The 26843-nt window shown below is 39.5% G+C and overlaps 1 protein-coding gene across 1 annotated transcript in view; it reads right to left on the bottom strand.

Annotated features, from left to right (window-relative positions):
* Nucleotides 1–26400, bottom strand: part of LOC109467100 (active breakpoint cluster region-related protein-like) — a 28173-nt gene extending 1773 nt beyond the window's left edge. The window contains 26 exon segments of the mRNA XM_019765009.1: nucleotides 238–343; nucleotides 760–894; nucleotides 2705–2844; nucleotides 3323–3441; nucleotides 4673–4702; nucleotides 4704–4847; nucleotides 5421–5518; nucleotides 6383–6454; nucleotides 6850–6892; nucleotides 7016–7074; nucleotides 7319–7394; nucleotides 7894–7956; nucleotides 8167–8217; nucleotides 8926–9044; nucleotides 9477–9574; nucleotides 10318–10442; nucleotides 10902–11039; nucleotides 11360–11412; nucleotides 11934–11970; nucleotides 13281–13388; nucleotides 14191–14295; nucleotides 14654–14734; nucleotides 16083–16160; nucleotides 16555–16613; nucleotides 21852–22748; nucleotides 25702–26400. Of these exon segments, the coding sequence (XP_019620568.1) occupies nucleotides 238–343; nucleotides 760–894; nucleotides 2705–2844; nucleotides 3323–3441; nucleotides 4673–4702; nucleotides 4704–4847; nucleotides 5421–5518; nucleotides 6383–6454; nucleotides 6850–6892; nucleotides 7016–7074; nucleotides 7319–7394; nucleotides 7894–7956; nucleotides 8167–8217; nucleotides 8926–9044; nucleotides 9477–9574; nucleotides 10318–10442; nucleotides 10902–11039; nucleotides 11360–11412; nucleotides 11934–11970; nucleotides 13281–13388; nucleotides 14191–14295; nucleotides 14654–14734; nucleotides 16083–16160; nucleotides 16555–16613; nucleotides 21852–22748; nucleotides 25702–26059 (3392 nt within the window). The 5' untranslated portion in view covers nucleotides 26060–26400.
* Nucleotides 26401–26843: the final 443 nt, after the last annotated feature.

Here is a 26843-nt window from a genome sequence, read left to right as displayed (position 1 = left end):
ACACCACTGTCAGTGGACTAGCCCCCTGCTGTAGTGATTGCGCAACTGTATGTGTGGTCCAAGGGCTACAGAAATGGGCTAGAGAGATTGGTGCCAACATAAGCAACCATCCCAATGGTTGTGGGAAGGACTTAACTCCCCCCACACATACATACAATCTTTAATTACAATACACCTACCACCAACATGTAAGTGCTGCTTCAAATGAGTCAGCAGCTGAACTAATGCAAGCCTTACCTCCTGAGGTGCCTCATCATGTGTAAGGCAGTGGCATGGTTCACTTCAGGTAACTCATGGAACAGGGACAACATGCTTCTCTCTTTAGCATCAGGGTCTGCCAGGGCTGCAGGGGAACAAGACATGAGTCATCTCTTGTAAAGGTTATCATAACATGATAAAGAAGTAGAGAAGTAATGGATGGAAAGATCAGCCAAAACTCAACCAACTGATGTTTCCTGCCAGGCAATTATTAGAGTCACATGCCTTCAAGGTCACCTAACAGCACATGAAAATTCAAGGAGAGCTACTTCTTGACTTGTGTGGACAGATACCAGTATCAAGTTGAAATCAGCTTGTAAAATACAAAATCATAATTCTTATTTCCTACATTTCTATACATATTCATTGAAAAAATAGAAGTCCTCAAATTCTTGTATCATTTTCATATGTCTGTGTTTCTTTAAATTCCATTTCTAACTGGTGTTCCAAGTAGGCGATTGCTGCATTCCTTGGATATTCTATTTCCTCCTTCTAACTTACCGAGACTGTCAGCAAAGCTGGGGTACAGCTCGTTGGTGAAGAGAGGTTCCGGTAGTTCCCTGAAGTACAGCTTGAGAACCCCCGCCACGGCGTTAATGTCTGTCTCCTGGATCATGTGGTGCAGGTCTTTACTCCCTGTGGGCAGAGGAAATGTGTTAGTCAACTCCCTCACTCACTCACTCACTCACTCACTCACTCACTCACTCACTCACTCACTCACTCACTCACTCACTCACTCACTCACTCACTATCCAGTTTATTGTCTGTTGTTCCCTGTTCTCTGAGGGTTTTTGGCTTTTCTTTTAATACCCACTATCATGATTAACACCTAAGAGAAGTGAGGAAAGTCGTGTAAAGTGCCTTTCCCAAGGACACAAGATCGGTGGCATGTAAGGACTCATACCCGGAACCTCTTGGTTCCGAGCACTCTGCCGTTATGCCACGCGACCCCACACATCGTCTGTTGTTCCCTGTGCTCCTAGGGTTTGACGCGCTTGCACACTGATGCTTGATGGCAGCCTGCCATTTGCCTCTGTCCTGTGGGTTGATGTTATGGGGGTTTAGGTGATAAAAGTCCTCCCTTATGTCTCTTCCCTGGATGCCCTCAAGCAGAATACATTTTTGGATAGCTGTCTCACTGAGCATTACTCCCGTACAGATGTCCCTCTGAGGCAACATACTGTTTGAGAGGGTTGGAGTTGGGTTGCTAAAAGCTTACTTGAGGGAAAACATTTTTTTAGATGTATCTCTGAAAGGTGAGAATCAAGGTCATTTTATTCTTTTAAAGATAACCTTCTCCTTGCTGGGGTTACTTTTGGCATCAACTTTGTTTTGTTAAGGGGTTAGGCAGCAGGGATATGGTTATAAATGTTACTGTACTACTCTTCACTAAGGCCACACTAATTTAATTCCTTGGTTAACGGATTTTTCCAGAAAAATAATGGAGCGGGCGGGCGAAAAAAAAAGATAAAAACAGGCCTAGGCATCCTATTATGCCCAAAATTGTACGATAGGAGCCATGAAGTCAACACACCAGGCTGGTTCAAAATTCAAACAATGAATTTTGAACTTCTAATGATTCCACTGCATTGAAAGATGGAATAACTGTAACAACTAGGATGAAAAGGACTGTTTTTAACTGTTCAGGGCAAAATATGAGCATTTTGCAGTTGATTCTGAATTTTTATTTTTATTTTTATTTCCAAATCAGAAAAAAATGAAGCGGGCGAATCCGTTAACCTAGAAATTAAATTGGTGTGGCCTAAGTACACATGGTAGTTGTTAGGGACTCCCTTTTCAGAACCAAGGACATCACCTTTGTACTCTCTTCTTATGTGTACATGTAGCGTAAAATTAACCTGCTCTCTACCACCTGCTCTCTACCAAGGTTGTCATTTGGCCACAAATTTTTATAGTTAGACTACCATTTGGCAATAAATTTTTTATATCTAGACTACAGTTTGGCACTAAAGTTTTATACCTCAACTGTTGAGTTGTGCTCTCAATATCTTTCACTATATATCACTTGAGTAACAGTCTGTACTTGGACCAACTTTGTCAGCGACCTAGTACATTTAGTCCATTGGGCATTCAAAAAAGACCACAGGCACCATTATATACTGTACATCCCTCCTATGGCCCCAATACCAGCTCAAAAAAGAAGAAGAAATAGCCTTGCCTTCAAGTACCAGAGTTATCAACCAAGGATTGAGGTATTCAAAAACTCATTTTTTCCTAGAACTATCACTTGCTGTCACCAAGTACAATAGTAAAATAATAGCTAGAAAGCTTTTAACAATGTTTAGAGTTAGATGTTCAAAGGCTAGGGGTAACAGGTCATTTGGTGTAATATAGCCAGCTGCCAATGCACCGTGTGCCTGCAAAGCTAGTGTGTTATGTCGAGGAGCAGTTATAGTATGCCAGCTATACAGATTCAGATACAGACCTGTATCGAAGGCCTTCTTGAGTTTCTGCACGTCTGAAGACACGGCTGATATTCGGTAAATCCCCAACTCTTCCACTCCTCTCTTCTCCACCTCTTGTGTGCACAGATCCACTATCTGTGGGACTGGTCTTCTCTCAATCCTGTATAAAACAGTGGGCAAAAGCAATGACTTCCAAGTTCCATTGGGTGTACTACAAAAAAATAGACATGAATTTTAAATGCAGCTGTTTGTCTACACTGATTTTTCATCATCATCTAGCGGCCTGTATCAGCTGGGACCAAGTCCTATTGAGCTGTGTCTCTAACTAAAGTGTCTGTGAAAGTTAAACTTCTGCAATGCAGATTTTTAACAGTTTATAATATAGGATATCAAAAGAAAGCTTAAAGTTCCACCATAGGCTGACAAGCATTCTGCAATAAACTGAACTGAAGAGCATCCAGCCGTAAAAATCCTGCTTCAAAAAAAGACTTGTACTTGGTGCAAGCACGTCTAACCCCCGGTTGGGGAAAAATGACGTTAAATTCGGTTAAAAAAAAAAAATGGTGGTTTCTTTTACATATACTGTATACTGGATCTCAATTTGCTAAGTTTTCACACTGTATTTCTTGTGTATTTACTTTGTAGTGGTTCCCAGTGGCACTCCAAACATGCCCTTCTGTCCTTTAATGGCCATGGATTTCTGCCTCTTCAGGGTCGCTGCTTGTGAAATGTGACGCAGCTTCAGACAGATCCGGATCTAGTGTAAAACACATATACATGTAAGCAAAAGTCAGGACAACACAGTAACATACTGTCTTGTAGTGTATTGTTCTTACATTCATGCTATGGGCTACTGTTGCATACATTGTACATACACAGTACTGTCCTTGGTGCTGAATAATCTTCCACTGTGTTAGTACATTAATGCTCTTGTCTGCTCTTGCAACTATACATTTTACTGTCCTTGGTGCTAAATCATTTTCTGGGGCATTGTTGTCCCTACATTCATGTTCTTCCTTATCTGCTACCAAAACTGCATCCAATGCTGTTCTTGGCACTGAATTTTCTTCTTACACATTTAGCTGTAAGAACAACTTTCTTTCTTTCTTTTTAGTAGACAAAAGCACACAAACCTTTCCATTCAGGACCACTTCAATATCATGTCTTCTGTTGTCTTCAAGCGACTGCTTCAAAAGCTGCAAAAACAAAACAAAGAATTTGATTACATTCTAGCTATGATTCTCTCTCCCAAATGAAGTCCATGTGAGCAATGTTTTGTTTGTAATTGATACACTCTGACACACCTTAAATCAAGATGGCAGCATCTGCACCAGGGAAAACAGCAGAACATACTGCACCTTCACAAAACCAGTAATGTATTGTGTACAGCACTTTGGCAGACCATCTCAAATAAGGTTGTATTCATGTATTTAAGGATTACATACCGTCTCCAGCTGTTAAATATTGTGCTGGAAAACATATCGTCTGCAACTGGCAAAATTCTGATGCAACGTAGACCAAACATCCAACCATAAAGCTGTGAAAAATCCAGGATTCTCGCAGGCGCAGTATATTCTATTGACATGTTGAGTATAAGAGAATAAACTAATAAAATCCAGGATTCATGTATGCACAGTACATTCTGCCAACATGATAGGTAAAACAAAACAAAAACTGAACTAGAAATTATTCCATGAATCCCTCCTCCAACTCACCTCTATGTCAGCAGCCCCACAGTGGTGTAGTGGATGTGACATGGAGGGTTTCCTGGGCCAACTATTATATATATATATCTAATATGAAAGAGATCTAAATAAACCAAATCAAACCAAACTCACCTCTATGTCTGCAGCCCCACAGTGGTGTAGCGGGTGTGACATGGAGGGTTTCCTGGGCCAACTATTATATATATATATATCTAATATGAATGAGATCTAAATAAACCAAACCAAATCAAACCAAACTCACCTCTATGTCAGCAGCCCCACAGTGGTGTAGCGGGTGTGACATGGAGGGTTTCCTGGGCCCAGCTATCTTCTGTATGGGAGACCTCCTGCCACCAGGGGGGGAGTGCTGGTTGGGTTTGAGCGTCCCCCCTCTGGGGGGCTCCCAGAAACATGACACCCTCAGAGTCTGGGCTTCTTCTAACTCTACATCGAAGTCCTGGGATCAACATGGAAGAAGATGTTAAATATTTGTAATAAAAATATTTAACTTATACCATTCTAAGGGAGCCTAAGTGTAGCACATTGATACATTGGTAATGCACATGTTGTAGAAGGTTGAATGTAAACACAATGCATTTACTTGTTACAAGTCTTTAAATTGTTAGAATAACTACTTAGATCTTTACTTATAACTTTATTGAGTATAACAGAGCATGAGCTGAGGTCCTTGCTTGATAACAATGGAATAGATACACCTTACATTTGTGACATAATACTTTTCAGGGCATGCAACTAAGTGGAGAATATTATAATATACTTCGACTCCTTAAAATATTTATTTATTTATTTTTGCAAAGAACCTAAAATTGTCAATCTATAGATGTATTTTCAATTGCCAGGCTTAGCACATCTTTGTTGATCTTTGGCTTTAGGAAAAGTACATTCACGTGACCACAAGGAAATCATAATGAACATCATCACACAAATCAAACCACATACATGTATATGAAGGTTAGTTGCAAAGTTTTGATTGTTTATGTTTATGAATGTTATAAACAGGTAGATGTACCTCGTTCCATGACGCCTCAGTGGTGCATGTACAAGTGCCAGTTCTAGCCTTGTGCTCAAAGTGGCCAAATGAATCTACTTCAATGAGGCAGTGTACTCCTACAGAACAGTGAGACACAGGACATACATTAAGACAATGTCAGCAGTGATATATGTGTATCTTTCCATGGTAGTCCTTCGTTGACGAAAAAGACTATTGAGTGTCCTCATTCATGGGGTGTGTGACCTCATGTGGCTTCTGAGTCGGAAGCTTGTGGCAAATAGCCATCCTCAGTTAACAGTGTAACACAGGACAATGTCAGCAGTGATACATGTACGTGTATGTCTAACACTATGGAAAACAGCCAGTGTGCAATGATTGCAGCGTTTTCAGAGTTACGAAATTCTGTACATAGATACTTGTGCGATGAAACAGTACATATGTATATGTAGTGGTGAAGAGACATCTAGCAACATATAACTAAACTGCATGTCCCAATATGGGATGAAATAGCAATATTTTTAAACAAAACCCTTTGTTGTAATGTTCTGTGCAAAACTAAATAAAGAAAGATTACTAAAAATCACCATACAGACTGTGACACAGCATATGGACTTTCATTGTTACAGCATTGGAAAAAGATGTTCCAGAGAGTTTTTTATGATGTTAGAGACTGCTACAATGGCATACAAAGACAGAAAACACTTTCTCGTGGAAAATGTGTTACTGCAAACAACAAGATCTTCTGATTCCTTTTTTTGCCATGAAATGATAGACACTTCTCTCATACTCCCGTCTGCGTGATGTCCTGACTAGGGAATTTGCAGTCTATTGAACTTGAACTTGACAACTTCAATTTATTCAATTTGACAACATCGTACAAAAGCAGGGATTGAGTAATGCACCCCTGCTTTGTGCTTTGATTTTTACAAACAAAAAATCAGGACAAGTGAACAAAACAAAACTTGAGCTTGAACACTTACTGCCCTCCTCTGTGAAGCCTGAAGCTGACTGGACTGTCACACACAGGCTGCCTGACAGGGCCGGCTCATCACCTAGAGGAACAGGGCAAAACAACTGTCAACAAACAGCAAAGAATGATGGAAAGAATAATGGTTACCATGAGATTCAAACACCTAGTACATGTAGCTTTTAGCTTTATTTGAGCTCTGAGCGATTTATGGAACCCATGTCATCTATCTTTCTAAAATTGCCACTTGAGAAGAAATCTTAATAATGATTTTTGACAATCTAAGCTGGTGTGTTACTACGAAGGGCAGTTATACTGGCTATACAGATACAGATTCTTCCTGCTGCCTAACCCGTAAGCAATTGAGAATTGGTAGATGCTACTTAAGTGTGCTATAGGGTGATGACATCAAGCCATGCATCATACTTCTGCAGTTTATAAGACTCAGAACATATACAAAATTGTAATTTCTCTACTCACTGTCATTCAGGAGTAGTGATCCAACTGTGTTGACTTTCCGTACCTGAAAAAAATTTCAACATTGCAAAATGAATGGTCCACTTTGGGCAAGTGAAAATCACTAAATTATGTATTTTTAGAATCTTAGTAACTTGACAGTCCATGAGTGGGTACAAATTGGCCATACCCTAGTGGAGTTGAGCAATGCCTGAACCTCATAGTTTGTCAGGGATGGTCTGGAGGGATCTGGAAAAACACAAATGCAATGTCAGGTACAGATTGTAGAAAATACCTTATCATTGAAAGTTTCTGAAAATATACCAATTAATTAATATTCAATAGTTAATAGCTAGTATACATCATGGTAGCATGTGTGGAATATCTCCATGTTATGATGCATATGCACATTACTTACATGTATCATCTGTATACAATGTTCAACAAAGTAAATGGGGGATTATACATCATGTAATGCTGGAGTCAGCCTTACATTTCTCCTGTAGTTTTGTGATGGCCTCCTTCCACTCAGCCCTCTCGTCTCCAGATGACATTAGGAATGTGTAGGTCTGTAAAAACACAATTGAAGTTAACCAAGACAACTGAAATTCCAACTTTTCATTGTCTATTCTCTGTACAAATGAAAGCAATGTACAGTTACAACCTTCAGTAACCTTTTGTTTACTTGATGATGATGATGATGATGACTGGTTTATTCTCATAAACAAATAAATAGACATACAAGTTTAAAAGTCGGTGGCAGCCTAAATGGCTGAATTGTAGACTCTTTTACAATTTAAAAACTTGTGAATATTATCAATAGAGAATTCAATACACTACATATACATAGAAAATACAATATTAAAAGTACGAAAAGCCTGTTCGGCCAGTACAACAACCAGTATGTTACAGAACTTGCGTATCGTTCAGCAACTTTGTCACAAAGTACAGTATATAGGGCTCTTAGTGAATCGGACAGTTCTGTGGGTTACTTCTAGGGCATGTATCATAAAACAAACAGTCCGTATACGTCATTGTTTGATTGTAATGACATTGTGTAGTTTTTACCTTCCCATTCTTGTGGAAGACTCTGAAAGGCAGACTGGGGAAAGCCAGAGTCAACGCAGCCTCCTGAAAATCAAGAGTAACATACATTAGAACAGCTTTTCAAGAAAACAATGCAAATAATTTATGTGGCTAATAACCTTATAGTAAATATGATAATAATATTAGAGACCAAAGAACATTTTCAATACCAATGTGTATGAACACAACCATCAATAACAGACAAAAAGCAGTAATACAAAGTTGTCAATGGCAGTATTAAAGAATAATTTGTACCTGCTCAGCCAGCCTCTTCTTGACCTTTTCAATGCCCTTTACAACCTTCCGCTGAAAAAGAATCAAGAATCCTTCTTTCAAAACAAATTGAATCTATCCTCTTTGGTTTTTTAGACCAGGAATTGATAACAAGTTTTGGAATTGCGATAATGGTAGACAATTTTCCACTGTAGTTCTGAATTTACTTAAAAGTATTTACGTTAGGCAAAAACTTAACACTGTTAGCTTTGCCTAGGGAATCATTGAAGCATCATCCTTATTACTCAAAGAGTATGATTTGGAAGAATAATATTCGATTGGCCAGCAATACTAGTAATAAATAAGAGACAAACCAAGAAGGTACTACATATACTGGGCAGGAAGTTGCAAGAAACAGTGTTAGTTACTTGTAGATGATTAAGAGTACTAGTCAGTTAATCAAGAAAGTGAAGAAGCTACTTACACGTCGCTGTAGGCATGAGGGCAGAAAAGGAAGAATTTGAGAGAGTCAAAGACATGGAAGAGACAACATGTGTTCTAACAGTTAAGACAAAATAGTATTCCACAAACATTTGTATTTGATGTAGCTTTTAACTATTTCAATTATAGGCTAATAGATAAGAAGTTGCAAGGAAATAAGATACATCCACTAATAGAATTCAGAAGAGATTGCTGTTTGGTGGCAAGGAGTACTGAAGAAAATTGCTAAGCGTGTTTGGAGTTGTTGAGGAGTGGTTTTCAGCTGCAGTACCAGTACAGCCTGCTAGAGGGCACACCTACATGTGCAGGTTGATCAGAGTTGCTAGCCTTCAGTTTCCTGTACTCCTTCCTGAGCTCAGCCACCTTCGCTTTGTGATTCTCCATGTCAACTTCACTTGTCACGGGTACTGGGCTGCTGTCTGCAGGGCACAGGAGGTGGAAAACATGTTTAAAGTTAAAACTTTCGTTCCAACACAAGAGATTGTCCTCACATAGAGCTGAATTCAACCATGAAGTCACTCAATCTCTTGTGTTGGAAGGAAAGCTTTGACTTTAAACATGTAACTACCAATACCAAAGAACTTTCATGACAAATTCAAAACACTGGATATTTCATGTAGTAACATCTATTCATTAAGATTTTTTTCTTTCTTTTCTAGATAGCTCACATGGAAATTTTACACGGTGTTACTATTATTTCAACCATGAACTCAAACATAGTCTAGTAAACTCTTAATTTTCACACAGCCAAAATCAGTAAGTCTTTGAATCATCCTATGGACAAATCCTATGGAAAACATTATGCCAATCTTGACGGAAATCACAAGGTAAATGCAGTAGCCTGTCTGTACCTATATGCTGCACATCATGAGCTATCAGCATGAGTTCCCCCAGAGGAATGTACCACTGGCACTCGTACGACTCCCGCATCGACTCACGGCTGAAGATCCTGGAATAAAAAGATCACTCAATAAACTGTCTTCACATTATTTGCATACAAGTTAATAGTTTGTGGTTATAAACCTGTTGATCTTGAGATCTCACCAGTGTCACTGATGACAGGTAGTGAATGCTACCAGAAATGTCTGACTGTTTCCAAAATCAGTAACTGTTTTTGGCAGATCTTATTACCTTCACTGAGATTACTCAGTTTCTGATTTTGCATTACAGGTTATAGTGTGGAGAACTTTCTTCAGCCACAAATAATATGAAATCAGCCACCCTCCATCAGTTTACTCAGTCATCAAATTCATGCAATATTCAGCTACATGTACTGGGCAGGATGTGAGTCATAGACTCAGGCACATACATAATGTAATATTTGACAGAAGCAAATATTTGATAGAAACCAGATGTTCATCTTTATGGTACACAGAGGCTCATATTCGTAAATAGTTTCATCAGGTTTGTATGTCACTGAATAAGTAAGTAAGTCACTGTTCACATTGCACAGCACAGGTGTCACTCTAATAGATGCATAATATATATCACACTCTGGTACGTTTGGGACCACATTGTAGATACTGTTCCCTGTAAATCTATTACAGCGACACCTGTGCTGCAGTGCAATGTGAACCAGTCAGAATTGCCCTGAGGAAGGCGACAGACGGTCACTGAAATGTCGGCTGAACAAACTTCCTGGTTGTGTAAAAAGAGTCTCTTTATTCAGAGGTATATATTGTTTTTCCCTACTTCCTGGTGGTTCTCTGTGTGGCACAGATGAGCAGGTCTGGGAAGAGGAACACATGGCGGAGTTTTCTCTTCCCATCAGACAGCTCTACCAGGAAGGCATCCTTCACTAGATGACGCTGTGGGCTCTGGGGGAGGATAGACTTTTTTTAGAACTGAGGTGTAGTGGTATATTTCTCAAATTGAAACAGGAACAAAACAGATATGTACATGTACATGCACTACATGTATGTACATAAAGTCCTACTGATACCAATTAAGTCAATAGAACCTAAGCACACAGAATTTTGTATCGAGAACAAGCAAATCACGACTGTTGATTTAAATGCATACACAAAACAGCTAACAGTAAATATGTTAAATAAGGTTTTAAGGAATAAAACGAAAAGAGAAAATGGTAAAGTCAAAAGTCTGGGAGAAAAAGTCATGGAAAGACTGGGACGATGTCTCTTTTTCATTCCCTAACTGCGAATGTGCTTTTAAGCAAATTTAAGAAATTTTTTTCAGCCACCAAACTTGCTGGACCACTCTGATGGCCTCATGTGCTAGACGACACAGGAGCCCCTAAGTCTAAGTCTAAGACTCACCGAGATGCCATCAGTCTTGTCCCCCTGAGCTGAGAAGGCAGACTTGTTGATCTTGTCCAGGAAGGCCTGTGATGTTTCCAGTGACTCCTTCAGGGAGGTGTGGTCTGGGTGGCTAACAGGGGTGTGCTTCAGCAGGTCCTGGGGAAAATTAACATGTAGAAACTATGTAACAATGTTTGTTTTTGTATTCATATAGTCTAGTTCCTTTGTTAAACCAAACTTCTGTAATACAATCAAGAGTTTTGTACTGATGGACAAAATAAAAATAAACTTTTTGAAAAAATGAAATAAATGGAAGTTCTTAGCACTGCATTCTTTGTGCTGCAATCTTTATTTTTGTTCACCTCTCCTGACATTCAAAAACAGAAAAGGTTTGTGTTTTATATCACTATCATTTTGTTCCCTTTGTATTCTTCACATCCATCCATGAATCCATATTGTGATTGCGATAGGCTTACCTGTAGGACAAGTGTGATTCTGGTCACCCTCTCAACTGGTCGCACAATCAGGCCTGAAACATCACAACCAAACATGTCAAACCCTCAACATCATCAGGAGCAGTTAGATTATTTCAGTATCTCCGAATTTATTCAGATAAGACATTATACTAGCAACAAGCTACATTTTTGTAAGAGGTGTTTGTAAGACATATCTATCTACCTATAATCAATCTATCAATCTATCCATAATCAATCTTTATATCCATATTTAATCAATCAATCAATCAATCAATCAATCAATCAATCGATCAATCAATCTACATTGTACCTACATTGTATCTATCTATAATCTATCTACCTACCTATAATCTACCTACATGTATTAAGTACCTATAATCTATCTATCTATCTATACATACATACAATCATATATTTGTACATACATGTATGCAGTACATGTATACTGAATATCAAATTCTCTACTGTTTCCTATGTCCCCCACAACTTTTGAGACAACTCCCAGTTCCAAATGGAACTCCCTTGCGCTCGAGATGCCTATAGCTAGCTCAGACAGATGGAATGTTGCACGTACCCTCCAGAGTTTGATGGTTGTCTCCATTCTTTACACTCTGCGGAGGAGACAACACGGTACAGTTAGATGGTAAACAGCACACAGACAATGGTACATGTGTTAGTGCATCTCACAGACAGACTGTGGACCTTGTTTATCTGGAGCACACTGTTTGGAATATTTGTGATCGACAAATTAGACTGTAGAGTGACATCATCCCTCTTCTTTTAAATTTTTTTGAATCTTCTAATCTTTCCATCTTTCCAGATTGCTTGTGTAAACAATGCACAGACAATGGTACATGCGTTAGTGCATCTCACAGACAGACCGGGAGTTCTGGGACCATGTTTAAATTATCTGAAGCACACTGTTTGGAATATTTGTGATTGACAAATTGGCCTGTAGAGCTACATCAGCCCACTTTCTGTATCTATATCTGTCTAGCCGGTATACATGTAACTGCCCCATTACGTAACACACCAGCTTTGGTTCTTCATAAAAAATTTGTATACAGACTTTATTCATAATGCTTTATTCAAAAGAGGAACGCATGGTTCAAATTAACCTTGTCCACATAAACTTCATAGCATCATGTACATGTAAGCACTGGACTGATGTTGGCCACAGCATTTAGTGAAGGTGAAAACAACAGTATTTGTCAATACAGAAAGAGCCTAAAGAGGTGGTACAAGAATGGACAAGGAGTGGCAAGGAAGCAAGGAAGTGGAATAGTCCAAAGCCAGCTTAATACCACTGAACCCAGCACTTCCTCCTCCATATTTGTGTAAGCTGTAACGACACTGGTCACCTCATGCAAGGCCTACTGTACATGTACCCTTCATGCAAGGCATTTACTGAACCTTAATGCCGGGCCCTTATACAAATAACAAATAAACAGAAAGTTGTGCCAGCCTGGGAGCTCACTGACTTTAGGGCCTTCAGGGGACTTTTGATAATTATCATGTTACAAAAGCAGGGTCAGGGTGTGGCTTAAATGATGTAATTGAATACTGCATACTTTAGTGCTGTATGCCTTTTCATGCATGAAAAGTGTCTTTCTATGTACTACATGTACACATGGCTTCTACACATGTATCCAAATTCACTGTTTAGACTACCTAGATTGTTTGTAATACTGTAAATCTTGATTTTTTTGATTTTGATACTTTACTTTTATACTTGCGGTTCTCACGGTCACTTCTGTGAACAAATAATTCGCCGACTTTTTGCTACACTTGCATACACGAATGCATATAGTTCTGAGAACATGTCCATTTTTCTCAGACTGCGAACTTTTGCTACCGTGAACATTAAGTGATTTACAGTATCTTTTGCTCTGAAAGAAACATTAGTTAGTTTTGGACTTACGGCAGCAACGCTGTTGAACTGTTCATTACTGCGCCGGCAGCGATCAATGGTCTGTAAGGCACGCTCATAGTTCTTCAGGTAGTCTTCATAAGCTGGGAGCTGGGACACCTGTAAAAAAGCAAGGCTCAAAATTTTAGATTATTACATAAAGACTGTCCATTCACAATCAATTAAACACCCACATTAGGAAGGTATAGAAATATCCTGGGGGAGTTTCCCAGGCCTTCTTTTATACTGTAAATCTTAATTCTTATTAAAAAATCTATAATTCAATTCAATTCATTCTTTATTTAAGGCACAGGGCCCATATCAATACAGAAAGTTTGTAGAGGTTTTGTTTTTGTGGTTTTCAATGTTACCTGAGATACTTACTGGCTCCAGGCCAGATCCTGAGACCTTCAAATTTACTGTCTGATCTTTTGACCCCCTGTAATTCTGCCTCCCACCCACGCATTAGTGACGGCATAAAAATGCTGAAAAAACTTGAGTGTGCCGTCACCATGTCTTGTGTTAATTGTTGCAATAATACAAGAATATTACGTTTAAGAAGCTTCTGAAGCAACACTGTTGACCTCTGACCTCCTGACCTTGGCATGGCTTAACGACATTGATTTACGGTAAACGATTTCGTTTTGACACTTGGTTATTAAGTAACGTTTTGTATTGTTTAATGTGAACGTTTCATTGTTTTGATGTTTCACTTGTTGTTACAGGGCATTCCTGAAAAGCAGTATTTTTGAATAGCACTGAGGTCTCTACCCTCAGCATGAAAGTTCATCTGAGTTGGTAAATTAAATTTCTGGTGAGTCAAATTTTGAGTTGGAGAAAAGTTTAAGTTTTTTATAATGAGGTCTCTACCCTGTTTAAATAAAACAGAAATAAATAGAATAAATAAATGAGAAGGACTGACCAGTAACTTAAAGGAGTCTCCGACCTCCTGCTGAGGAGTGTAGTTCCTGACTTTGGGCTGCAGACCCTTGTGAAAGTCGTTATGGATGTTGTGGAGCTCTCGGACCTTGTGAAAGATTTTTTGTGTGAAAATGTCAACACTGTTATTCTGAGATACCGGGTATTGCAAATGCATAATCATCCTACACACCATCAGATACATGTACAATCTTACATAATCATGGAAGGAACAAGCTTTGTTACCAGCTAGTTGGAATGTCATTTTGTTAACATACATAACAACTCTACCAAATAGCATCAACTATCAACTAACATGAACAATACTGGTTCAGAAATTGACAAACTTGATCAGCCAAAATCTTGTTTGATGTTCTTTCATAAAATTCATGTCTATCCTGGCAGGACGTACATAGTGTAGTGTCACGACTTAACATGGAATGGAAGTGTCAAGCACTATACTATACCTTGTAGAAGATGAGAGCACAGTCCTCAGCACACAGCACGGGCTGGGACGTCGTCCCTGACACCTCGAAAATCTTCTTGTACTAAAGAGAAAAGCAGCTTGTTTCAATCAGATGTTAGTTAAAAAAATCTTTACTTCGTAACTGTAAGACTTACTGTAAATAGTAAGCTTTTACAGTGATTACCTCCATGAAAAATGGAGGTATTGTTTTTGGCGGCGTCTGTCTGTGTGTCTGTGTGTCTGTGTGTCTGTGTGTCTGTGTGTGTGTCTGTGTGTGTTTCCGCAACTTTGTAGTCAGCATAACTTCATAACGCCTTTATGGATTGTGATGATATTTGGTATGCTGATAAGTCTTAGGAAGACAAAGGTCAAGGTCAAATATGGGTCTCCTGGTGGATGACCTTGGTACTGCAGCAGAACTTCCGGTTTTTGTATCTTTGGTCCTGAACATGCTATGGTCTTGAATTTTTGGTGACAGATACCTTTTCCTGTCAGGAATAAGTGGTGTGGGTATGGTCACCCTAGCAGCTTGTTCAGGAACTGCAGGGGACTTTCGGGCGAAATCTTTGAAAGCCAATAAGTCCAGATAGGAACATTGTATTTTCATCATTTTTGGTGTGTAGGTATCTGACAGAGAGATGTACATAATTAACTGTAAATTATGCAAATGAGGACTTTATTTGCATAATTAATGAGGAAATTCTATAATTACAGTGTTTTACATTATAGAACTTTCATACATGTAATGTATGTAACCTATGGCAGATGGAACATCAACAGATACTAATTATGCAAATGATGACCTAATTTGCATAATTAATGCAAAAAATCTATGATTTCTCAATGGTGAATGATGGGAATGTCATACTTGGGGCATCTTTAAGTTAATCAAAAGTTAACATCACGATGCATATATTATGTTAATGCAGAGGTCATTTGCGTAATTAAAGAAGAAATTTACATTTACATATCAAGCCCATATTTCATGGAGGTATGAGATCTCGGAACTCTTGTTTTCTTTTGCAGTTTTCAGGACGTCATACTTGTACCTCAAAAATCTTCTAACCACTGTGATAAATCATCTTTACTTGTAATTGTAAGATTTACTGTAGCTTGCAGTGGTTTTATTTTGTGGTTTTCACTGTGTTTCAAATTCACAGTTGAAACAACTTGGTAGTACATGTACATGTATATAATAGTAGTCATACAAGGAAGGCATATTCTTGGCTTCATGAATTCGCAGTGGAGACACAAAAGTGCAAAAATAAAATCACATCACTAGCAATAAACTTTTAAACAATCAGCACAACAATCTTACATTTGTGTAATACGTATTTCTGAGAAGCACACTCCAACCCAAAACATAAAACATCCTGATCGTAACATCCTGTGTCAAAATGTCGTAACCATAGCAACAGATGACCTCTAACCTTCAGCAGAACGACCAGGCAGCTCAGGTAGACTGACTCTGTGTCCAGAACTCCCTCCATCACCAGCTTTCTCATCCTCTGTGGACACAATTCAAGTTTCACACATTGAAACAAACAAAGTGTTGGACATTTTGCTGCTTAATGACTAACAACATAGATTATCATATATACGAAATTACGAATAGACATCACGTATGAAAATCATATTAGTCGGGATACAAGACTTTGCATACACATCATGTAACATGCAACTGCACTACCACAACAGACACTTCCACATTAAGTTTATTAAGTTTATTGATTGATAAATTAAGGTGCATGTATAAGTCAGTAGTAAGAATTACCAATAACAATTTTCTGGAATTGAGAAAAGTTTGCATGATATTCTTTCATGGCCTATTATCTTTTTTCTTGATTTCTAAGTCACTACGTCACTGTACTAAATAATAGCAAAGATGAAGACTAGTCTTACATAGTGATGGTCATCCTCGTTGCCACTGGTGTTGATAGCGTTGTCTGGACCTACAGCATCTGGGAAGGAGGAAGCAGACTATCAAATCAAACTTTATTCAACAACAATTCTAATATTTCGGATACAATATATGGCAAGTTGTTAAACAGTGAGTATTAGGGAACAGTGACTACATACTTAGGCCCACTTTAAATTATACTGAGGACCGTTACACCGTTTTGGATAAGAAAAATGTTTCAGATCGGTTAATCGTTACTGGTCTAAAGAGGAAAAACGGTATTGTGTTGGTCTATCTTATGGGAAAAGTGACCACATAATTAGCTGCTTGCAGGACAGGGTTAGATGATTGAGACCAATGCCTGATGGCCCCAGGCTTGAGGAAGTGCCAATCAGAGAAGGCCAGATCAGAACACATCGAGCAACAAAATTACAAATCTGAACTTTTCTTGGGTGACCAGAAAGATATGCTACATAATTTCCTCATTATGCGTATTTTACCAAGGAATAACACTGGCAGAAATGGCTTTGTCTCTAAAATTCATGACTTGCAAACTGCATCACTGATCATTGTGTCAACTTAAAATACAACTATCCACAGATGACAATGGGAACACCCACTATGGTGACTTGCACATTCCTGCAGTGACCTAACATTGTCTCTCACACCCATCTGTACCCTTTAATAATTACTTTATGGGTGAAGTAGTCACGATTCAGACAGTAGAAACCAGTTTGGTGTAACAACCTTTCTAAAAATAATCTACTTGTAAAGGTGTGTCTTTGGTGGAGTCCTGAATAGCTAGATAATTGAGGAAATAGGCTATTTTCTTGGAAAAATGAAGTTTGTCTATATATACTAGTACACATAACTTTATATACAGTGTATATCAGGTCCCTAAAGCTTAGTAAGAGGTAATCAAGTTTATTTGAGATTTATTGATGTAGCAAAAAGTACAGGAACGTTCGCAGGGTCAGCTACAATTTCTGTATCTTATCCAGTTTAAAACAGGGTGATACATGTATGTATATATATAATGATCTTGGAAGACATGAAATCCCCTTGGTGAGCAGGGCAGTTCTATATCCACGTATTCAGCCTCAAACCGTGCTCTATCTATTACTTGGTGGTCAGCTGTAACTTGTCCGTTCAGGGCATTGTTTCCTCATCACCCTCATGACCTCTGGTCATTGTTTGCCTTCCTGGTCAAAGTTTAGACAGTGGGAGTTTCATATCATGACCACGTGGGGATAGTTAGCTGGGCTTGGCTTCCAAGAAGCCTTACCCATGATAACACCACCTGAAGTGCTTGTATAAAGACTTCAATTCCTAGTATCCTACCTCCTGACCCTTCCTATACATACAATCTTTGCGATAAGGGAGGCACACCTTCTTGTTGACTGTTATAAATTATGCTTGATCAGGAAGAGTAAAAACTTAATTAATTTTCAGCAATCTTCGTTACTGAAACTTGGGTTGTAAATCCTTTGGCAGGTGTTTTTCCCTTTTTTTCCTGTTTACATGAAAATCATAACTTTACTGTTACGTATACCTTTTGCAACTTTTAAATATAAGCTTAAAGGATTTCCTCTAAAACAGGTCAATGACCTGTATGTTCACTATACAAATAAACTGATTCAGAAGCATTTTCAACAGTATAAATCATACATTACACAAATGCTGAACAATAATGTTTCAGGAATGTACATGTATCTGGACCAAAAGTTACACATAGTCCTGGAATACATGTACAGTGTACAAAATACAAACCCTTAAGTCCCCCACTGCCATATACCAAATGTATGTTTGCTTAACTAGATCTAGACCAGGTTATTAGTATGTACACCTGTCCTTACCCAGAATGGCTTCTTTGTTAGTTTTTCTGGGATGAAATATGATGCCAAGCGACGTTACATGAACATACTAGAAGTATACAGCATACAGTGTTTGCGTTGCTGATGTTTGCTTGAAGTAATCAATCATCTAAAGTAGTCTCACCTGATCCAACTTGACAGTAACTAAGCCTGGCCTGTCTGGCCTGAAGGGCTTCAACTTGGGGCCCATGTGGGTAGTGTGTATTATCACCATGTAGTGAAGGTGACAACACACCTACATGTATCTGTTAACACGTATCTGTGGTAAACTTAACTCTCATCAATCAAGATACCACCTACAACATTTCGTTGACTTGACTTGGTAAAAACATGCCTTCTATGAACCAGAAAACAGTTTGGATTATCTTACATAATTGTTTAACCTTGTCCTAAAAATTTCTGTTCTTGAACATGGTTCAAGTCAAAACAGCTACCTTAGCAAACTAAAGGTGAAATTGTCTCACGACTTCACTTTAGAAGCTTCAAGTTCAAGTCTGAATCATAACTCTTGCACAGTTTGAACTACAATATGTCTAAGTTAAAGATAGATTCAACATAGGAGTTATATTTTAGCTTCAAAAAATCAAAGTTATCTGAATATTCTTGTTCCTGCACCTAACTATCTGTCTATCTGGCAAAGGGCATTGTATACTGTATGTCCTTGACTTGAGGAAGTGCCTGTCAGCCTTCCTAAGAATTAATTGTCTGTCTCTCCAGTCTTACTTCTGATGTGTCTGCACAGTAGCACAGACCTGTCAGCAAGCTATGTAGCTTCAACAAACAGACCCAGAGGGCACATGTCTATTTGGCACCTTATTTTGTACAAAGACCATCTGGTCTGCATCAATAAGACCCTATGGGAACTCCTCCCCTGTGATATGCCCAATTCGCACCACTGAGGAGAAAATTACTGCTTTTTTTGTCCAAAATCAAACATTCAAGAGTTCTTTTATCTGCACGAATATCTACCATGTGCATGTGTGAGACTGAGTGTATGAATGAAAGTTAAAAAGTCATTAATATGTATGTATGTTAGCATCCCCAACTATGTATGCATATTTTGCCATACGTCGTACCCGCTACATCTGTTGTGCAATAAAGTTTTTCTTCTTCTTCTTCTTCTATAAAATGAGGATTGTTGATTTGAAAGATTTTGTGTCTACTGAAACTGAAACTGAAACTTCACATTACATAGATTACGTACCAAAGGTCGATGAAAGCAGGATCTAAATTCAGCAATATTTACATTCTTATTTCTAGTACTACCAAGGAGCTTTGTTGATGAAAGCTCCTTGGTACTACCAAGGACGTGTATAATGTCCTTGGTACTACTAATATATTCATGTTAACAGTAAGATAATTATCTATTTTGCACCTCTAATAATTTGAATCAATAATAGCAAACTAAAACTACAATGAGGAGCACATCTCAATCAACCTCCCCTAGCTTTAGTGCTCCCGACTGACACACTAACAAACAATTCTGCTATAAATAATTGATGCTGTCAGGGGAAAAAGCCCCTGATTATCAGTCTCCCAGTTGTCATTAATAAGCGTTAATCCTATCAAGCATTTTCGGCACATCTGGGGCATGACTGGGCTGTGTAGCCTGGGTGCCAGACCCTTCAGCGAGTGAGTTATAATTCCTTTGGCCAGAGAAGCCATACGCCTTACAAACCCTGATTTGGCACCCTGGCTCTAATTATCTCTTTGCTAAAAGGTTTTGGGCGGCAGATACTCTTCCAGCAGACATTAGACTAATTTAGAGCTTCTCTAAGTCTAAAAAAAATTTTTGGTTTATGAATGCCAGTGTCTGGCACCCAGGCAAGGGCTGTGTGGCTTTTAGGCTGTTGGGAGCTCTAGTTTCAATTTTTCAACGTCATGCTTATGTCAACAGTGGTATGATTTCATTTTCCTTGTATTGATTGAAAATATACGTGCACTGTATAAAGACAAGTGACAGAGACTGTTCATCCATAGGAGCTGGATTGCTCCTTGGCCATAGCCGAAGCTGTATGGCTGGTATCAGATTCAATATTAATAAATATTGAATGAAGGAAGCCATGTATGATTATCAAGGTAAGAAAAAACTACCTATAGCTAAAGTTAAAACTTGCTGAAGGCTATTTTAATTGTATGCAGCCGTGAAACCCATATGTAACCAGGAAGGACAAATCAAATCAAAACACAGGAAGAAAGCTCCCCACAGTACAGTACAACACAACACTCCCGGTTCCGTGTATCCAGGAAAACCTGAGGCAGGGGCGTAAGAATGCGCCGTGCAGGGAATGCTTACACAATGGGATAGCACATACCATCCTGTGTTGTTCCAAGGATAACGTCTTTGGTTATCCTCAAGTGGTCCAACGTGCGTAATTATCTAGAGTGTAATGATTGTTTCGGCAAATGTGATGTTTTTTGTTTCATACCCCATTAACCTTTCCAGTGATATCGCTGATTAAAAGTGGGTGTAGTAATCGACCCATGACATTTGTAGGGTTAAATGATAACGCCCACCTAAAGCTACAGAGACGTCCCAAAAAAGAACAAAAATAAATAGCAGAAATGCATATAAAGTTGTTTTGGTGAAACCAATAATAATCCATATCTTCCGTCGTTCTGTTTTACTACCACTCTGTATAGATTTGGGAAACTTTTGGCAAAACAATCTAATGTTTCACGTGTGTTTTTGACACCTCTAATCCAATAATACAGTCAAAAGAGGAACTTTGTCAGTCTGTTTGCCATTTTGGGTGGGACGAGAAAAACTGCTAAACCTGATACTCGTAATTGAATCAACCTTCAAGTGAGACTACAAATTTCGCTTGGGACAATAATTATCTTATTAACACAAAATAGCTTTCTTTTCTTGTCTATGAGGTAAAATTAGGTTACAGAAGGTCAAAAAAGAGTATGACTGTCTCTCTTCCCCTTTTTGAACAATGGTGCCGCCCCTCTCCAATTGTATGTAGCTAAATCTTACTGATTTTGAACCTGTGTTTTTAGTCTGACTATGTGCACACTGCCTTGCATGGTTTAACTACTCTCCAACTCCAAGCATAGGTTTTGGCTTATTTTTGCCGTGATATTATCCGCCGGGTTTCTTTTTTTGTTGGGTTGGCGCAAAATAAATTCCAGTGCAAAAAGAAACCCCGATAAAAAAAGCCTAACACAACAAAAATAAGCCAAAACCCAAACCTCTGCTTGGAGAGCAGGTTTTCACCCTAGCACCATCATACTCTAAATTCATTAATCTGGGGACATTTTGGGGTACAGCCCTGCATTTATATCATCAATGCTTTTCACTTCAGTCTGACTCTTGGATTAGCCTACCATTACAAATTTGATTTCCTGCTTGGAGATTGCCGTAACAAACTTAATCACCGCACCGGCCTGATGGAACCAGCCGGGGAAAACTGCATTACCTTTCCTCCTGCTCTCAAATACTTCATCCTCGGGGATATCGCTGGAAATCGAATCAACGGAGATCATACTCTTCCGGTCGCCCTGTGATCTGATGTCGTAGGTTCTCTTGATGCGGATGCTCACACGGTCGTTTGTTGTCATAGTGGTCAGAAGATTTTTCGGACCGTCGTTCATATCTTTGTCGTTGTTGTCGTCCATATCCAGGTCTATTTCGTCCAGATCGCAAATGTCGCCGACGTTCTGGCTTTCGAGGCTGATCATACTGTCTCTGACCGACGTTTCGCTGAACTTGTTCTCTCCAAAAGGATCTCTTTCGATGGGGGACAGACTTTCCGAAACAGACAGGTCTCTTTCGCTCTGCATCGGGCTTTGTTCTTCCTCCACAGGTGTGTCCACAGGTGTGCCTTCTGTTTGTTGGTCTGGGGTACCGACACTTTCACTTGTACTTTCTCCGTTTAAGCTGGCTCTTATAGTTTCACGGTCCAAATCGTCAACACTGTAGAACTCTTCGTCTGAGTAGTTTTCTCTGAGTTCGCTTCGAGTGAGAACAGGGTCACTTCCGGGTACTGAGTCCGCCGCCTCAACCTCACCCCTAACTCCGCCTCCCCTACTACTCTTCACATACTGCATATACTCCAGGTACTTTACGCAGTATTCAGCGTTTTCTAACCGAAGTTTCAAGTCCTCGGTAGACTTACGCCTCTCGCCGAGGTACTGGTCGATCTCCTGTCGCGTCAAGTCGGCAAAATCCGGCACAGTTTGGTCGGGAAAGGCCACAGCCCAGCACTGCTTGAGAGTGTCGAATTGGTCGTTGACTTCGGGCGGTTCCGCCGATCTGGTCGTCTGTAGCTCGGTCCACGGGCCTTCTTCGGCCTCGCTCGCTCCCCCTTCCATATCTGGTTGCATAAATGAAGAAATATCACGTCAGAAAACCTCAAAGGCACCACACAAAGTTCTCCTGGTCTTTAAGAGACCCCAAAAAGTCCTCGAAGCTGCGAAAAATCCCCTCAAGTTCACCAAGAGGAGTAGCAGACGATACTTTCGGTGTCCCTCGGTAAAACTCGAGCAAGATCAACAAACTTTGCGAAGGCGGAACCCCGGTAATTGGCTATTTCTGTCCCGCAGACGTTCGTCATTGATTCCTGAGTTCCATGTGACTTCAGCTGTCTAAACGGTTAAGTTGCAGTTCCTTTTGTTCGCGATTAAACAACACGAAATGTTGTTGTTGAATCACAGGTCTTCTGACTCGCCTCTGTCCTGGAACAGGACTCGCTGACCTGCGCGGTGCCGTATGGGACGGGACGTATGCAAATTAGGTAATTGATATGGGGTGCGTTGCGAAACTCAGAGTGGGCAAGCAAAATTTTATTGTTTTTCTCAAAAAGTCTATGAAATTGATATGATGAATATTGAAGTATCATAAAAAGTTATGCTTGAAGGAAATGTGTTTTTACACAATGATTTATTAATATTAGTTGAGATATGCTGCATAAACTTGAATGTTAATGACTTCTGTGTGACTAATGACATGACAAACATTTAATAGCGACTGTGTGCAAAAAGTTACCGATAAAGTACATGGCAATTTTTAATTTTAAGTTCCAGCTATCCCGTACTTCTAAGGGGACATGCCAAGAGTCCAGGAAATACTCCAGAAGATACAGGAAGTCTCAACTACGCTAATATCCGATGTACTACAAGTACATCTTCCTCGTTCCGGCGTTGTGTGGACTTAAGGCACAGTATACACTTCAACAAATCAACAAGTCAGATCTTTATCAATACAAACAGTCTATAGATTTGATGAGACGATCCCGCTGGTGAAACAATGACGTATCTGCAAACAGGCATTACCATATTTGGGCGCTTCAGGGTCACTGAGTCATTGGCAAAACAATAGTGGGGTGTCAGTGGTGACGTAAGACTATATACAGTCAAGAGCCTATTTCGGGAGCACTATATAATTCAGCACAGGCAACTTAGATTGTATCATGTTCCAAGAAAGTCTGGTTTAACAATATGTTGCTGTCTCTGTTGTCTGTGTCATGGGAATAAGGCCAATATGTGAGTGACTTTCATTTTTATTGTAGCATGTAATAAAATTTACCAAGGAGGCTTGAAATCTGATTTTTAAAACTACATGTATGTGAACTTAGATACAGATATTTAGCTGTCAATAACCTGGGATCTTGAAGTTGAAGGGAATGACATACAAAAACACACCAAAAGAAAACAAAGCGTGACCGATTACTCAGAAAAGCGGCTTGGGAGGCCTGGGCCGGGCCCTGCCTGCTGTCAGATGTGTCATGGTTAAAAGTTCACTTCTCACGCAACTGGGAAAGAAGCCAACATTTGAAGATTATGACATTAGCCCAACAGAAAAAAATCTGTTTTCAATGTTGGTGCCAGCAACGAAGAAAACAAACAAAAACTCTGAAGTAAAACTGCTTAATCCTAAGTGCAATGATAAAGTTATGAATGATTGCCATAATATGCATGTAAGGTTAGTTTCTTCCTTGGTTTCATCCAATGGCCTATTTTTAAACACATGCAAAAATTCGAAGTAAAATCACTGAATATAAGATCAAGGTATTAAGGTATTGAACAGGACAGGTGAAATATTGCGGAAGTGCACGTGGTTAGCGTAAAGTAAATAACGTTCTTCCCTTGGGATCAAAACAAAATCGCGTGTATTACGTGTGAGAATGTTTGCTGAATGACGCAAAGTCAACCAGCATGTAAAACAGACACAAACGCGTGACTGAAATTCCCCGGAGTAATGACTGCAAACTTCCCCAACATCAAGGGAGAAGCACCAGGAAATAGTTTACATGCAGCTCATGTGTGTACACTCACGAAAAGCAAACAAAGTTGGTAACACGGGGTTTACCCTACACAGTTCCCACACACTCTCTTGCGCGTCACAGTTCTTTCCTGCACTTTTCTGTTACCACCTAGCTCTAGAAGTCGAATTGTAATTTGTGACAGAAGCTTAGTTTGTTACAAGGAGCTAAGTCCCTTGGGTATACTCAAAGCCCCAGAATTCTTTCCTCTGCATTTCTGTTACAATCTTTAGAAATTGAATTGTTAATTTGTTACAGAACCTTACATTAGACTAGCAACGTTTCACTGAGAGTCTGTGGCCAGGCTGTTATGTACTGTTTATTTCTCTCTGAGTGTCAAACCTCATGAAGCCTTTCTAATTTCTTTTATACATCTAGATAAAGAGTCCCAGGGGAAGATAGAGCTACGTGCAAAATAGTATATTCAATATCTCGGAAAACTATGAGGCGTATAGTATTTAAAGTAAACAGTAATGTCGGTCGTGCTACAGCGCCACCTAGGGTCAAGATGGAATATTGCAGCCACCTGTAATACATGCAGTGGCTGAGTACAAAACATGTATTGATACTGGGCGGATCCCTTTAATCAAATTTTCTCATTTTATACGCACTGAGGTGGATCATTTATGTTCTACTGAATTATAAGTCCATCGATTTTAAAAGGTGATGAAATAATGTCCACACTGATCACAATTTACATCATCAGTACACATTTAGTAGTTTGGCACAAGATGTAATAAAACTGAACATAGTGTTTTAGTTTTATGGACAACTAGTGGGTCTAAATGAAATGAACCATTTGACCCACTGACACCATTTACGCCCATCTCCCATTTTTATCTGTCTTTCTTTTTGTTCTCATATCTTTTTCTTTTACTTCGGGTTGACAAACTTTCGGGGAACTGCCTGCATTGCAATTGATACTGTCCTTGTAGCCACCAAAAGATCTGCTTGGAGCTTATATATATATATAAATAATTTGAGAGTAGACTGAAAATGTATCTACCTGTGTCGTCGTCGTGGGACTCGTTTCCCGTGACTATTTCTGTGACGGTTGGTCTCCGTACTCCGGACATTTGCCGCAAGTAGCGCGCTCCTGCCGCCTCGATGTCCTCTTCTTCATCTCCAGACTGATCAGACGACGTTTCAGGTGGTTGAATCGGGCACCACGGAGTCGTTTCCGGTGGTTCAGGAATCGGACACTGAATCGGGACGGTGTCTCGCGGAGTGACTTTCGACAGAACCACCGTGTCATGAAGCACCGTGATGTCCCCGGCACGCCGGCGAGATATCTTAGGACTCGTGGAAGGACTTTTCTTCTTCTTTGAGTCGGCGTGCAGTATCCTCCCCACGATGGTATTCATGTTGGTCTGTAATCAGTCTGGCGGTCTCGAAAAAAAAATGTGCGAATACAGCCGTTTGAACTATGAACTGTACGTGTCCAACAAGTTCGATTGGATTTGGTTCACTGGGTTTACTTTGATGCAGTGACCCTTCCAAATCTCACTAGGTTTTTTGTACTTGATGCATACATCCGTAACTTGTTTATGTATGGTTCTTGAATAGCATTATTCGGTGGCAAAGTGTAGAAACACCACCTTTTAGGTGTGTTCAAGGTTATCCGAGGCAAGGTATTCACTAGTAAGACTTTGTCATAATTACAATAATCCGGCCCCACCTACTTTAAAAGCTGGCAACATTTTTTCCCTCCACTTAGAACAGTTCTCGTGACGTTTGATATGACAGTGTTATGTTTCACTTCCTCTTATTCTCCTTTCTTGTTAATTCGTCCTTGGCCTTTGCCGTGATTAAAAGTGAGCTGATTTTGTAAACATTGTCTGCGAGCACACGTTCCCTACGGCAATAAGGGTGGAAGGAAACACTTTTTTGTTTACGCGGGGAAAGAAACATCGTTTCCTGATAGTTTTTTTTTTATTTTCCGTGTCGTGATCAAAACAACAAACTCGTAAATGTTTACAATTATCATTTGAACATTGAAATATACTATAAACCGCACTACTAACAATTGCAAGGGAGGTTGCGCTTTTTTAAAGAATACCCCTCGTGTCAGAGATGGTTGAGTCCAGACGTCACAAGGTGGAAGGAGACGTCAAAGTTTCGGTGCGATGACGGAAGTGTAGGAAGGGG

The sequence above is a fragment of the Branchiostoma belcheri genome, unplaced genomic scaffold, assembly GCF_001625305.1.
Source record: "Branchiostoma belcheri isolate BF01 breed outbred unplaced genomic scaffold, Haploidv18h27 scaffold1, whole genome shotgun sequence".
Classification (NCBI taxonomy): Eukaryota; Metazoa; Chordata; class Leptocardii; order Amphioxiformes; family Branchiostomatidae; genus Branchiostoma; species Branchiostoma belcheri.
The sequence above is the reverse complement of the archived record's forward strand: the minus strand, read 5'-3'. Positions and strand labels throughout refer to the sequence as shown.